Below are 15,220 nucleotides of genomic sequence, written 5' to 3'. Positions count from 1 at the left end.
GGGTCTTGTTCAGCTGCTGCTGCTTTGCTACAGTTCCCCTGGGGAGAGTTGCGCTGGGGCCTGCCTTTTCCCACTAGCTTTCCTTTCTTCCGGGAGGCTGAGGGACAGCAAGCTCCTGTTGCCCACGGCTCCTGGCCAGTGGGGACAACACAGTGCTGGCCTGGGCTGCTTTCCAGCTTCAGGCTGGGGCTGGCTGCTGCTGTTTTATCTGGAGCAGAGCCTGGGTATCTGGGCCCCGTCCAGGGTGCCTGTGTTTGCGGTAGGCCTGCAGGGGTTAATGAAGCCTCAGAACCCAGACCTGTTCCCTGGGTCTTCCTAAGCAAGCCCTAAACTTCAGTTGACTGAAACGGAGTGGGGAGATCTTTACTCTTTGTCCTTAGCAGACAGAATGGGGGCAGGGCCTGGGGTCTGGCAACCCTCTTTGACCTCGGCTTCATCTCACTGCTTCCCCCCACAAGCTTGGTTTCCCTGGTGGGCTCATTGGGCGGTTAATTAGCTCTTTGAAGCTCTGGAAGAGGCAAAGTGGCGCTATGTGGGTTTTAGAAATAAAATCAATAAATGACTTAACCACAGCCCAGCTATCTCCGTTTCTCTCCCCTGGGGCCAGCTCCATTCCTGTGCTCACTCCCTTTCTGCTCCCTGCCGTCAGCTTTTGTTAAGGTTTTGGAGGGTAACGAAGTGGCTGAAGGAGGCATCAGTGTCGGCCTTTCTCCAAGCAGCTCAAGGCCCTGAAATGGAAGAGAGACAGCAGGAAGGGCCGGCCTTTCTCCAAGCAGCTCAAGGCCCTGAAATGGAAGAGAGACAGCAGGAAGGCTTGGCCCTCGGAACCACAGCAAGCACCTGCCTTTGTGGTGGAACCAGAGGGAGACGTGCTCTCCCACCCGCCTTGGACACCTAGGGTAGAGAAGAGCCCTCTACTTGACCCTGTTCCTGTTCTGCTGCAGCAGCAGTGTCTCCCCACCCCCTCAAAGCTAGGTTGGGGGAAGGAATGTCGGTTGGGAAAGGTCACTGTTAGGGCTCTGTTACTGAGACCCAGCCAAGGGCTCTGGAGAAACCCAAGATTGGTCCCAGGAAGGGGGCAGGATTTCTGATTGGAAACCTAGTCGGACATAAACAACCTTGAGTTAGTTCAGGTTGGGAAAGTGTGCTCTCAGGGTTCTTAAAAATCTATACACGCAACACTAATGGGGGTGAAAGGGGAGAAGGACTTGGGGAAACAGGTCAGTTTCAGCCTTCAAGTTTCCATCATGCTGGGCTGGGGGATGCAAAATAAAAGAGGGGCTCCTGAGGTGGCGTCACCTTTGGAAAAGACTGGAAAGTTTGAGTGGGTGCGAATGACACAACAAAGACCAAAAGAACCCACAAGAAAGGTAGTTGGAGAAACCAGTTCAAAGTACATCTGTTTCCCAAGAGAAACAGGATGTGTCCCAGTTCAGCAAGTGCCTTGAGTGCAGGGGCAGGGTGAGCACTAAGTTGATAAGCAGGGAGAGGGGCGTGGGTTGAGTTGACTTGGGGAGCAGGATAAGAAGCTAGGAAAGCTCTGTTAGGAGCAGGTTCATAGTGGCAGGAAAATTAGGGGTCAGTGCAAAGGCTTGTGTGGCCGGAGCACGCAGCCACAGTTGGGGCATGAGGTGACAACATGGGTAACTGGCACTACCTTGTCGACAACTGTGCCAAGGAGCTTCTGAGCTCTCCCCGGCCCTCCACAAGGAACCACAGACCAGGCAGCCCAGGATGCTGGCCAAGCCCAGAGACCAGGTGCTTGGTGGAGGGTGGGGTGAACCTCCCCAGAGGCACAGCCCAGGAGGAAAGGCTGAGGGTGAGAACTGTGAGACCTGAGAACCACCAGGCATTCTTTTGAAATACAAGGTGTAAAAAACTTTAAAATGCAAACAGGTTTTAAGAGGAAGTTTTCTATGTTCTCATGGCATCTGTGCAGATGTGTTTTGGTGTTCTCTTCATGGTCTTTTTTCTCTGCTTTGAAGCGCGCACTATGGAAGACCAGAACAGACGTTATTTGGGAGCAGGGGTAGAGCAGAGCTTGGCCTTTGGAAGACTTGGAGTTTGGCCCCCATACTAGGGTGGTAATTCCAGGGCTGGGTCTGCTGTGGCTCAGAGAGTCCTCAGAAACAGCTTGGCCTTCCTTGAACCAGACTCTAGCATCCTGCAGCTGTCCAGGTCTCTGACCTGCTTCCTTGACCCTCAGACCAGAGCACCCAGTTCCCTTCCACCGGCCCACTGCCCTGCCCCGGGAAGCCCAGACATCCTTTGAAATAGCACCAGGCCCTGGGCTCTTTTTGCTCAAAGAACAAAGCAGGATCTGAGGTCAGCCTCCACAAGACTAGGAGGCAGTGGCTGGAGGAAGCAGGGATTTATATTCTCACTTGAGCGTATACATTTCTTGAAGGAATTGAAGGCTCAATATAGTAAAGCAACCAGCCTAAGTTCCCACAGCAAATCAGTGCTGGGGCCAGGACACCAGCAGTGAATTGGGGGCAGCCAAAGCCGCAGAAGGAAGGATCTGTAGCTGCCAGGCCATGAGGAGGAATGGTGTAACATTCCCGGGGTGCAGGAGCTCCCATTTTATGGGTGAAGTCACATTTGTGAACCTGGCCCACTCTTTTTTTTTTTTTTTTATACAGCAGGTTCTTACTAGTCATCAACTTTATACACATCAGTGTATACATGTCAATCCCAATCGCCCAATTCAGCACACCACCATCCCCACCCCCCCACAGTTTTCCCCCCTTGGTGTCCATACGTTTCTGGCCCACTCTTTAGGCCTGTCCAGCGTGTGGCCCTGTCCAGTGCATGGCCCCAGGTGGGAGAAATGAATGGGAGAAGGCTTCACTCACTCACCTGGCAGCTGCATCATGGGGAGACCTAATGCCATTGGCCAATGTTGTGTGTATGTGTCTGTGTAGGGGGTGCTTCAGTTCTACCCCTGTGGGCCACAGGACTACAGTTCCCAGGGGCCCCTGCTCCAGGCTGGTGGCCTCTAGCCAAAGCTGGCCTGTAATCTGACCGTCCCTCTCAAAAGGTCACTTCAGAGGTCCTTGAGGGACAGCAACAGGGGGAGCTCAGAGTGACTTGACTTTGTGGGGGGTGGGGCGGGGAGGGGTCCTGCCTCAGGCGACCTCCCCATACCACCCCTGGAACCCGGGGTCCTGGTCCCCCTTCTCCCAGCCACCCAGTGTCCTCTGCTAGCTGCCCTTCTTCTGTTCGGGGTACCCTGATCCTCAGCGCCTGGGCCTTCAGCCTGTGGGGAGTCCTGGCCCCTCTTGCCACATGTGTCCTCCCCACCCGGGTGCAGGGCCACCGTGGAAGCTTGACCAGAGGGCATCCCGCCTGTGGTTTGCAGCCTCTTGTGTGAAGGTCTAGAACTGAAGTCAAGCTGCTCTGTTGGAGGCTGGGCCTCCTGTCACCTGTCCTCCTTGACAGCCCCCTCAGCCTCTCCAAGGAGCCCTGATTGAGGGCCCGCAATCAGGCTGCATCCTTCATCTATAACCCAGGAGAGGGGCCCAGATCAGGGTGACCTCAACCAAAGTCACAGCCCAGAGGCTCCAGTCAAGCCTCAGGCCTCTCAAGCCAGCGCTCTGCCTGCTGCATCTTGTCTCTGACCCTGCAAAAGGCAGGGACGGGGACAGAAGACAGCAGACCCCAGTGTGTGAGGCCTGGAAGAAGTGGGTCAGCGCAGGGCTGCGAATGAGCCAGGGTGGCCCTCCCTGTCCCTTCCGGAGCTCGTCCCTGCCCTCCCTGCCCCTCCTCTCCTCCCCTCACCCCAAAATAGCTCCCCCAGCGGCCAAGCCAAGACCCTCCCATCGAGGGAGGAGGCGGGGCACGTTGCCCAGAGCCAGGCTTTAAAGCACCAGCCGGCTGGGGATCTCCACTCAGGCCGCCCGCCCGTCCACACAGTCAGTCCGGCCCGCCCTCCCGCAGCCATGTCCCGGCCCCTGACAGACCAGGAGAAGAGAAAACAGATCAGCGTGCGTGGCCTGGCCGGCGTGGAGAACGTGACCGAGCTGAAGAAGAACTTCAACCGGCACCTACACTTCACCCTCGTGAAAGACCGCAATGTGGCCACCCCTCGAGACTACTACTTTGCGCTGGCCTACACCGTGCGTGACCACCTCGTGGGCCGCTGGATCCGCACGCAGCAGCACTACTACGAGAAGGACCCCAAGGTGCTGCTTGGGGCACCCCGGGAGGGGAATGGGCTGGGTGCCCTGCCTGGGGGCTGGGAGATCTTGACCAAGTGGCAGCCCCTCCCTGGGGTCAGGGCTCTCTGCAGCAAAATGAAGGGTCACTCCAGGTTCCTGAGGTTGGAGGATCCAGGGGTGCCAGGTGCAATGGGTTGCTGGGGCAACCCAGGGGGAGAAATCTGGGACGGGGGCAGGTCAGGGGGCTCGGGTCAGGTAGGCTGGTTGCAAAGGCCCAGGGTTCACTCAGAGAATGGAGGGGCTTCTGGGGGGCATGAAGACCCCTGTGGCCTGGGTTGGACCCTAAGTGGAAGGACATATCATTGAATGCGTGCGTGGTGTGTGTGCTGGTGCAGCGCATGGGGCGCAGCTGGGGCAGCTGGGGTGGTGAGATCAAATGTCTGTTGGGGTCACTGGTAAATGTCAGCAACCTGACACTTCTGGGCAGGAGTGGGGGAGGGCCAGGGAGGGGACCCAGGGAACCAGGAGACCAGGCACCATCAGCATCCTGGATCCTGGCGGCTCTCCGTCCCCTTCTTGGGACTGAGGCTTGAGGGCCAAGGGGCCCTCTGCAAGGACGGGAGGTGGCCGACTCTAGCCCTGCGTCATGTGTGACCTTGAGCCAATGACTTCTTTCTCTGGGCCTGGCTTTCCCCTTTGGGGAGCACTTGGAGGGGCTTCCCTATGTCCTGACTCCCTGATGGGCTGTTGGCAGGATTGCATGCAATGGAAGGAGTTCCTACCTCTCCTAGGCACCTCTCCTAGCCCCTGAGGTAGATATGGCCAGCCCCATTTTCCAGATGAGGAAACTGAGGCTCAGAGAAGAAAAGTGATTTGTCCAAAGTCAGAAGAAATGCTGGGACCAGGATCTTGCCTGTTGGGTCCCAAAGCCTGAGAAGGGGGGAGAAATGGAGGCAGGGCTGGAACATGCTGGGGCCTAGGAGTGGGGCAGGAAGTATGAGAGGTGCAGGCCCAGCTGGGCCTGGCTGAATGTCAGTGGGTGGCCTTGATGCCCTCCCCTCCACCTCCCCACCTGTCTCTCCGGGCAGAGGATCTACTACCTGTCTCTGGAATTCTACATGGGCCGGACGCTACAAAACACCATGGTGAACCTGGCCTTGGAGAATGCCTGTGATGAGGCCACCTACCAGGTGTGTAGGGGTGGGGCAAGCTTTGGGGCTTGGGAGATTGACCTGCTGGCCCTTGGCCCTGATGCCTGCCATACCCTCCCGCCTCTAGCTGGGCCTGGACATGGAGGAGCTGGAGGAAATCGAGGAGGACGCAGGGCTGGGCAACGGGGGCCTGGGCCGGCTGGCGGGTAAGTAAGCAGGGTGGCAGGGGATTGGACAGAAGGGTTCCTTTGTGCTGCGTCTCTGACACCCACCTCCATGCACACCCCTAGCCTGCTTTCTGGACTCCATGGCGACACTGGGCCTGGCTGCCTATGGCTACGGGATGCGCTATGAGTTTGGGATTTTTAACCAGAAGATCTCTGGGGGTTGGCAGGTGAGTGACCTTGGGCCCTGACCTTGTAGTTATGATGGAGAAGACCCCTATTTGTTCATTCATTTGCACATAGATCCAGAACCAGCCCCAGCCTTGGTGGAAAACATCCTTGCCCTTTCCCCCTGGCCCTGAGCCAGTTGTTAGCTCCTGGGATAGGAGGTCCACACCTGTGGAATGTCTCAGACTCTCATACACACACCGTGTCCCCTTGGATATTCTACCAGACCAGGGCTCCACCTATCCCAAAGCCCGTCGTTTACACTCTCCCTGTATAGGGCACATTAGGGCCACTGCTCCTGCCCTACTCACCACCTGCTGTGGTGTGAGCCTGGCTCTGACACTGCCTTCCTTTCTCCCCTGACCTGCCTTGGGCTCAGATGGAGGAGGCTGATGACTGGCTTCGCTACGGCAACCCCTGGGAGAAGGCCCGACCCGAGTTCACACTGCCTGTGCACTTCTATGGCCGAGTGGAGCATACCAGCCGGGGGGCCAAGTGGGTGGACACGCAGGTGAGGGGGAAGCCAGGGAGCGGGGGGTGGTGGGGGGAAATCTAGTGAGGAAGAGGGGAGGAGGTTCTAGAGGAAACAGGGAGAAACAAGGAAAGAGCCTGGAGGCTACTGGACCTAGTGCTATTTTATAATGGATGCCACTGAGGCCCAGAGAGGTTAAGTGACTTATTCGAGGTCACACAGCTAGAACCAGGAGAGGCTGGAGACAGGGTCACAGGGGAGCCAGACCAAGTGCAGAGCCTGGGAGGAGGAGAGAGGCCGCCCTGCTCTACCAATGCTTCTCCCCTGACCTGGCTCCTTTCCACCACCCCACAAGACTCATCAAAGGATAATCACGGAGCCTTGGCTCCCCTGCACGTCTGAACTGGGGGCTTGATGGGAAACAAAGCAACAGCCCAGAAAGGGGGACAGGGGAGAAACTTAAAGCCTGGAGAGGGCAATTGACTTGTTCAAGGTCACAGAGCAAGTTAGAGGGAACCTAAAGCTAAACGAGGTGTCCAAATCCCAGCTCAGCCAGTCCTCTTGCTGTGGCTGCAGGTCATCGGCCTCCAGATGGTTGCACAGCAACCTCTAGGCTTTCAGAATCGAGAGTTTGTTCTGCTGTCATCCACGCTAAGGTCCAGCAGGGCTCTGGCTGCCCGCCTAGCTCTATGCTCTTGGGCCAGTCCCTTCCCTCTCTGAGCCGCAGCTTTCACTCTGCTCCAATCAGGGACTACTTAATGTTGGGGAGGGAGGCGTGGGTGTGCCCCCGCCCCGTGGTAGCAGGCAGCTATCGGCAGCAATTATTGATGTTTGCTAATTGTGGGAGGTGGGGCCAGCATTAGTCACTGCTAATTAGCCCTGTGGTCAACCAGGCGTAAGCCCTTTGGATGGACTTGACCTCCGTGACCCCCTCAGCCAGGCCCCATGATTACCCCCAGCCCTTCCATGAGTCCAGAGTGTCCTCTAGACTGTGCTCAGGCTGGCGGCCAGCTCATCCCCGTCATGGCAGAGTGGCCACCAACAGGGCCCCACCCTGGGCTCTGAGCTCATCCCCGCCTCCTCCTGGAATCCTCACAGCAGCCCAGCAAGGAGGGGCACGAGGGTGTGGGGAGGCACTGGGAAGTCCTCTCTTTATGGACGAGGTCCAGAGAGGTTGGCGGGGTTGCTTGTGGTCACCCAGAGTTGGGACGAGAACCCGGCGTGGGGAGTTGGCGGAGTGCAGGGACAGAGCCCGGAGTTCCGGCTCTCAGTGCCTCTCGGGCACGGCAGATGCCCACCTCTTGACGCCACACCGGGTGCCCCACAGGTGGTGTTGGCCATGCCTTACGACACACCCGTGCCCGGCTACCGCAACAACGTCGTCAATACCATGCGCCTGTGGTCTGCCAAGGCCCCCAATGACTTCAACCTCAAGGACTGTGAGTTCAGCCAAAGCCAGCAGCCCCTGCCCACCCCGGCCCACACTCGACCCAAGCCTGACCCTGTCCCCACGTTCGTTCCTCAGTCAACATCGGTGGCTACATCCAGGCTGTGCTGGACCGCAACCTGGCTGAGAATATCTCCCGTGTCCTGTACCCCAACGACAACGTATGTTACCCCCTGGGCTGGGGACAGGAAGCCAGAGTGCATGGGAGAGGGCAGGAGAAGGGGAGTGACACTTGCCGGTGCCCTAGTCACACCCAGGGCATATTGCTGGCCCCTGTGTGTCCTGTTCTTCCCCCAAGTTCTTTAAGTGGGAGGATGCCTGAGTCCTGGGGGCAGCAGGTTAGGGTGGGGCACTTCGGATGAGCCGCTGCCTGGTAACACCCACAATACTCCTGGTGCTTATCCCTCCCTCCTGCTACCATCCACATTGCTGCTTCTTGGTGGGAGAAAGACCCCTGGGTCCCTGAGGTGGGGCAGCTCAGGGCTCAGGAATCTTGGTGCGGGTGGGAGTCTCCCCTGGCCACACCCACAGCAGTGTTAGGCCACCACCTTGACTCCGCCCTGCCTGGCACTGTCCCCAGTTCTTTGAGGGGAAAGAGCTGCGGCTGAAGCAGGAGTACTTCGTAGTGGCTGCCACGCTCCAGGACATCATCCGCCGCTTCAAATCCTCCAAGTTCGGCTGCCAAGACCCTGTGCGCACGAGCTTCGACACCTTCCCGGATAAGGTACAAGGCCCCAGGGAAGGCCGGCCTCTACACCTCCTGTGATGGGTGCCATCCCTCCTCCCTCCAGTCTCAGCCTGAACCGCCCATTTTATAGATGAGGAAGTGGAGGCTGGGTGTTGGGGGTGGGTGTGGGGGGATCTGCTCTCGATCCTCAATATAACCTTGCTCCCCTCTTCCTCCTGCCCCATACCTGCCCCCGTGAGGGCCTCCACCCCCAGCTCAACCCTAGAACCATGAGGGGCCCTGGGGGGGTGGTGCTCTGAAGGGGCAAAGGACAGCGATCATAGCCTTGGTTTGGAGCCCAGACTGACTCCAATGGCCACCCCCCACCAGGTGGCCATCCAGCTCAATGATACCCACCCCTCCTTGGCCATCCCCGAGCTGATGAGGATTCTGGTGGACCAGGAGCGGCTGGACTGGGACAAGGTGGGCTTCAGGGCCCCTCCTCCACCCCTGCCTCACCCGCTGCATCTCAGGGTTCCCCTCCCAGCCTGGGGAGTGGAAAGATGTGGGTGGAGCCCCCACTGCACAGACGGCAGTGTGAGGCCCAGAGGGCGGGTGTCCTAGAACCTGGCATGGCAGTGGCAGGGCCGGGGCTCTTGGCTGCACAGTGTGTGTGGAGAGCCATCCGGCTTCAGCCCGGGGGTCCTTCCTCCCCATCCCATCTGTCAGGCATGGGACGTGACTGTGAAGACCTGTGCCTATACCAACCACACGGTGCTGCCCGAGGCCCTGGAGCGCTGGCCCGTGCATCTCATAGAGACCCTGCTGCCCCGGCACCTCCAGATCATCTATGAGATCAACCAGCGCTTCCTTAACGTGAGTGGAGGAAGCGTGGGGTGGAGGGTGGGGCGTGGAGGGCATGGAAAGCATGGCTCCTGAGACTCTGGCAGGGAGGGCTGTGGGCAGAGATCTGGGGGTAGGGGCTGGGAACCTGGGTCCTGGTTCCCTGTCCTAGCTCTGGGCTCTCCTGGCACAGCGGGTGGCGGCTGCGTTCCCAGGGGATATAGACCGGCTGAGGCGCATGTCGCTGGTGGAGGAGGGCGCGGTGAAGCGCATCAACATGGCGCACCTGTGCATCGCCGGTTCACACGCTGTCAATGGCGTGGCTCGCATCCACTCCGAGATCCTCAAGAAGACCACGTAAGACCCGCTCCCCAGACCCCGCCCCTCCCGCTGGACCCCCGCTCACCCCCTCACTGCCCGGCACTGGCCATTCACAGTCGCCCTCAGCTGGCCCCTTCCACGGGTGGCACCGCTCTTACAAGCATCGTAGCCTTGCCGTCCGGTCCAGTCCTGTCCCCAGATGACCCCTCTTACACACAGCACCCTCCCCCTCCCCTCCAGGCCCCTTTGATCAAGAAACCAGGGTAGGGGCCCCAGGGAGGAGGCCTTCATCGCACAGGGGTGATTGGTGATCCCCCGACCCCATCCTGTAGCTTCAAGGACTTCTATGAGCTAGAGCCTCATAAGTTCCAGAATAAGACCAACGGCATCACTCCTCGGCGCTGGCTGGTTATGTGTAACCCTGGGCTGGCAGAGGTCATTGCCGAGGTGAGCATTCACGTATGGCCAGTAGGGGTCAACGCGGTCACTGCAGGGAACATCTGGGTGTGGTTGTGTATGTGGTTCACTGTAGGGCACCCATCTGAGGGCTGAAATCCATCCTGCACTGCGTTCCCCAAGCCTTGCATCTATCTGGAGGAGGGGAACCATTTTCTTACTTGCATGAGGGTGCCTGTGGGCGAATGGAGGCCCTGGCTATGAAGGTCAACCTGGTGGAGTTCACAGTCTAATGGAGGGGTTATCAGCAGGTCACATCTGAAGTGAGACCAGAAATGGGCAGAGATTGGGAGCAGGGCCCTGAGGTCAATGCCTGTCAGAGGAAAAGGCCAGGGGGAAGGCCTGTGGGGTCAGATGGGGGTCAGCCATCAGAGCTCAAGGTCAGGAGGGGAGGAAAGATGCACATACATGTACCACCCCCCAGCTGGGAGGCTGCAGAGGAAGGAGCTGTCTGCAGTGGACGGGGCTTGGTTGACCTGGAAAGGGACCCCTCTGTGAGGGAGGACGGAGGAGGCACATGGGCCTAACTGAGAGCTATCTTCCCACAGCGCATCGGGGAGGACTACATCGCAGACCTGGACCAGCTGCGCAAAGTGCTCTCCTATGTGGACGATGAAGCCTTTATCCGGGATGTGGCCAAAGTGAAGCAGGTGAGGAGCGCTGCGACCTGGGACAGACCCCTATGCCAGGGCTTGAGTGGAGGGTGCTGGAGGGGCCAGATGTCTGAGTCAGGAATGGCCGATAGAGCTCATCTCTTCTGCAACCTCAGGCCATTGGTAGAAGTTGCCTGGAGTCAGTCCATGGTGGGAAGGCATCATCTGACCTCACTGGAAGAGTGCTGACATTGATTAGCAATGTCTGCCCTGATGCAGGAGTGGATGAAGGTGGCAAGGGAGACTTCTATCCTCACCTTCCTGGGAAAGAAATGAGACTGTACGATTTCCTGAGGCTGAGGCCTATTGGTGAGCTCTCTCCACTCCCCTGCCTTCAGGAAAACAAGTTAAAGTTCTCTGCGTACCTAGAGAAGGAATACAAAGTCCACATCAACCCCAACTCGCTCTTTGACATCCAGGTGAAGCGGATTCACGAATATAAACGCCAGCTCCTCAACTGCCTCCATATCATCACAATGTACAACCGTGAGTGGCAGGGTTCCCTCTGGCTCCCAGTTCCCCCCTCTGTGTACCTCCCAGGATACTACATACTTTCTGATCAACATCTCCTTTGACCTCAGGATAACTCTTGGGACATGGAATTATCCCCATTTCACAAATGGGCAAACTGAGGCTCAGAGGGGGCTGAAGTGACAGATCTGAGGTCACAAAGCAAGTGATTGCCCAGGTCAGGGCTACTGTCTCCCAGCCCAGCCCGGGCTGGATGGGTGCTGTCAGGTGTTACTGCCCAGAGGGAAAACCTGGCCCACTCACTGGATCCCTCTATTTCTCCACAGGCATCAAGAAGGATCCCAATAAGTTTTTTGTGCCTCGGACTGTGATAATTGGAGGGAAGGTGAGAAGCCGGGCTGCAGACCATGGCTGTGGTTCTTTGATATCCAGGTTGAGGTCAGCCTGGCTGGGTTGCAGGATGGGGGTAGGAGGTCAGGCTGTGGAGCTGACCCCAGACTGTGCTCCCACAGGCTGCACCCGGGTACCACATGGCCAAGATGATCATCAAACTCATTACAGCCATTGGGGATGTGGTCAACCACGACCCGGTGGTGGGAGACCGCCTCCGCGTGATCTTCCTGGAGAACTACCGAGTCTCACTGGCCGAGAAAGGTGGAATGCCACCAGTGGGGACCCTAGGGAAGCTCTGATTAGTTCAGTCCCAGGAAGAGATATTAATCTCCTCTTGTTAGGGTGCTTGCACTTTGAGGAAGAATCTGGAGAGGACAATACTCAAATCATGAGGATGTCCCTTTAATGGTGGTATGGGGTGAAATTATAGGGGAGATGGGCCTCAGTGGTGCCCTTTAAATCACACAATGGAGCTGGGGGGTGGGGGGAGTCCAGGTTAGATCCCAGATGTTCAAGAATCAACAAGAGGTGGCGGGGCGGTGGGGGCAGTGAGAGGGAGACTTAGTTGGTTACGACTGGAGGGTTGGGGTGGAGGGGACTCTGAATCTGGCTAGGCCTAGGGCCAGACTAACTCCAGAGTCTCTAGCTGGTCTGGGGCTCTTCCTGGAGCTGAGCTTGTCCCCTGCTGCCCCACCCCCCACAGTGATCCCGGCTGCTGACCTTTCTGAGCAGATCTCTACTGCGGGCACTGAGGCCTCAGGCACTGGCAACATGAAGTTCATGCTCAATGGGGCTCTGACCATTGGCACCATGGATGGGGCCAATGTGGAGATGGCAGAAGAGGCGGGAGAGGAGAACATCTTCATCTTCGGCATGCGGGTGGAGGACGTGGAAAGGCTTGACCAGAGAGGGTATGGGCTGCAACGTTCACAGTCTGTGGGCAGGAGGCACCAAGGTGCGACTGCTGGAGGGTAGAGCCGGGAGCAAGAGGCATGACTGGAAAGGCTGGTCCAGGCTGCACAAGGCCTTAGTTATGGCCATCACGAGTCTAGAAAATTTTTGAGGTAACTTATAACAAAAAAGGTTAATGAAATGGGAAAAGAAAGAAGTAACATAGAACTGAAGGAAAAGGAAGAGAAAATATTATCAACCCTAAGAGATAATATTATTTCTGGAATTGGAAGTAAAGTGAAATTCTTAGCTCCCTGGCAGCCATGGCAAAAAGGGAAATATGAGTACAGCAGTTATATCTGTGCTTGTGGTCAGAAACATAGATCTTCAGAGAAGACATTTTCCTGGCATTACATTTTTAACATTTTAAAATATGATTTTTTCTTATCATAAAAGCAGTACATGCTCACTGGTTAGAAAAATACAAAGCCACAAAGAATAAAACAACCGTCATCCATAATCTCATCACCCGGATTTAAAGCCACAGTTCTCTTTTTCTTCGTGTATTTATATGTGTGTGTATATAGTTTTTAAAAGTTGGGAATAATGTATGTACAATATTGAATCCTGTTATCTTAACATTGGTGAGGCATTTTCCATGTCATAAAATAGTCTTCAAGATATTTAAAATGTTTGTATAGCATTCTATCCTATGGACATGGCATAACTTATTTAACTAGTTCCATATGGTTGGACATTAAGGTTGATTTCCCCTGTCTGTTAGGATAAACGTCCCTGGTGATGACTAACCTTTTACATTGATGTCCACATCTCTGATTATTTCCTTAAGATAATTATTAGAAGGGGATATTTCTGAGTAAAAAGTATGAGTTCTTAAGGCTCCTGATACACATTGTCAAATTGTTTTCCAGAAAGTTGGTACCAGTTTACACTCCCACCAACAGCTTACAAGAGCTGGCACTGAATATTGATAGGAATTTCTCCTGTGGGGCTTGACTAGAAAGTTTAGACTTGGTCCTTTGTTGTTGTTGTTGTTGTTTTGGTTGCACCGTGTGACATGTGGGATCTTAGTTCCTTGACTAGAGATTGAACCCGCGTCCCCTGCATTGGAAGCGCGGCAGACTTGGTCCTTCGGACAGGAAGGAAATGTGAAATATTTTGAGCAAAGTCCAACACGTTCAGAACTAGGCTCCAGATGGACACTTTTGGCTGCAGGAGGGAGGCTTGTCTGGAGGGGACAATGTCTAGGTGGGGGACCAGTGTGGGGCTGACGCCAGACGGCAGTGGGGGTCCCCTGCAGCAGGCCAGTGCTGGGGATGGGGATTAGGGGCAGTGTTGAGGAGGCGGACTTGGTTTCTGGTTGGAAGAGAGAAAGGAAGGAAAGAGATGAGACTGGTCTGGAGAGATTTGAACCCAGGTGGCTCAGGAATGGACTGTGCTGCCTTAGGAGGTGGGACACTGGAGGAAAGTTGGTGCCAGGCACAGCGATGAGCTTGGCTGGACGGTTTGAGTTTAAGGATGTTCCTCAGGATATACCTGTTCGCTCCTCCTGGGGCCTGAAGGCGGGGCCAGGGATGGGCTGTGGATGGTGACGGAGAAAAGCCATTCACGGAGGAAACAAACCTGTTGGGAGACAGTGGTGGTGTGTGGGAAGAAGAGCGCTTGGTTTGGGGCCTTTGGCTCTGACACTACCTTTCTCTCCTCTCTAGGCCTCAGTTTCCTCATCCACAAAGTGGGGGATGAAAAGCTGAGCTGAGAAGGGAGGGGGCCTCTTGGAAAGACCTCCAGAGGGAGTGTGGCAGCTGCGGGGAGGGCAGTAGCAGGCTGGGCCTGGGTTTTGACCCTGGGGCTTGGAACTTCCTGGATTTTTGCCGGAGGAGGAGGAGCCAGGAACCCATTTCCAGGGCGCTGACTACAGCTCTTCCCCCACAGGTACAATGCCCAGGAATATTATGACCGAATTCCAGAGCTTCGGCACATCATTGACCAGCTGGACAGTGGCTTCTTCTCCCCCAAACAGCCCGACCTGTTCAAGGCCATTGTCAACATGCTCATGCACCATGACCGGTGAGCTGGCCGGCCAGGAAACTGCGCACGTGGGGCTGCTGGGCTCAGTAGGGCTCAGGTGCGGTGGGGAGGCTGGACAGGGCTTCTGGGCAGTTGGGACTAGATTCCTTTGGAAGCAGCATCACTGTTCAGGTCCTCAGAAATCCAATGGGACAGGATGGGCTTGGCCCTTGACCTCATGAAACTTCCTGCTTCTCCATTCCCCTCCAGGTTTAAAGTCTTTGCAGATTATGAAGACTACATTAAATGCCAGGAGAGAGTCAGTGCCCTGTACAAGGTGAGGGGTCCTGGGCCAGGGGTTGGCAGGGCTTTGGTGGCCCTGGTTGGGATGAGGTGGTAGGTGGGGCAGAGCAAACCCAGAGCTCCCTTTTGGCTTGTAGAACCCGAGAGAGTGGACGCGGATGGTGATCCGGAACATAGCCACCTCTGGCAAGTTCTCTAGCGACCGCACCATTGCCCAGTACGCCAGGGAGATCTGGGGCGTGGAGCCTAACCGCCAGCGCCTGCCAGCACCTGATGAGAAGATCTGAGCCTCTAGACCAGACCCAAACCTGCTCCTGAGTCTGTTGGCAATCCCTTGGGCCAGCTCCAGCTCCTCATCCAGAGGGTGGGGTACTGGAGTTAGATCTCTAAACCTCTTCCTGGAACCCCATTTCCCATCAGCCTCGAGATCCCATTGTTCAGCGTGACTAAGGACACTGCTCCTGTCCTGTCCTCGGGCTCCCCGCCCGCTCCTATTTATGGGTCTGACCAACTTCACCCACTCCCCAATAAATTGGTTCTCCTTGGGAGCCTCCTTACTCCTCTCTCTGTTG

The 15,220-nt window shown here is 56.4% G+C and overlaps 1 protein-coding gene across 1 annotated transcript; it reads left to right on the top strand.

Moving 5' to 3' along the window:
- Positions 1–3,904: 3,904 nt before the first annotated feature.
- On the top strand, positions 3,905–15,211 carry PYGM (glycogen phosphorylase, muscle associated). Its single transcript, XM_061203575.1, has 20 exons — positions 3,905–4,184; positions 5,249–5,350; positions 5,439–5,517; positions 5,602–5,705; positions 6,083–6,214; positions 7,503–7,614; positions 7,701–7,783; positions 8,203–8,346; positions 8,680–8,772; positions 9,019–9,165; positions 9,326–9,489; positions 9,786–9,900; positions 10,458–10,559; positions 10,901–11,048; positions 11,360–11,418; positions 11,546–11,687; positions 12,130–12,337; positions 14,271–14,405; positions 14,616–14,682; positions 14,786–15,211. Exons 1-20 carry the CDS (start codon positions 3,942–3,944, stop codon positions 14,933–14,935), a joined length of 2,529 nt encoding a protein of 842 aa, XP_061059558.1. The 5' UTR covers positions 3,905–3,941; the 3' UTR covers positions 14,936–15,211.
- The last annotated feature ends 9 nt before the right edge of the window (positions 15,212–15,220 follow it).

This window comes from Eubalaena glacialis, chromosome 10, assembly GCF_028564815.1.
Source record: "Eubalaena glacialis isolate mEubGla1 chromosome 10, mEubGla1.1.hap2.+ XY, whole genome shotgun sequence".
NCBI lineage: Eukaryota > Metazoa > Chordata > Mammalia > Artiodactyla > Balaenidae > Eubalaena > Eubalaena glacialis.
This window is presented reverse-complemented; position numbering and strand designations above follow the sequence as displayed.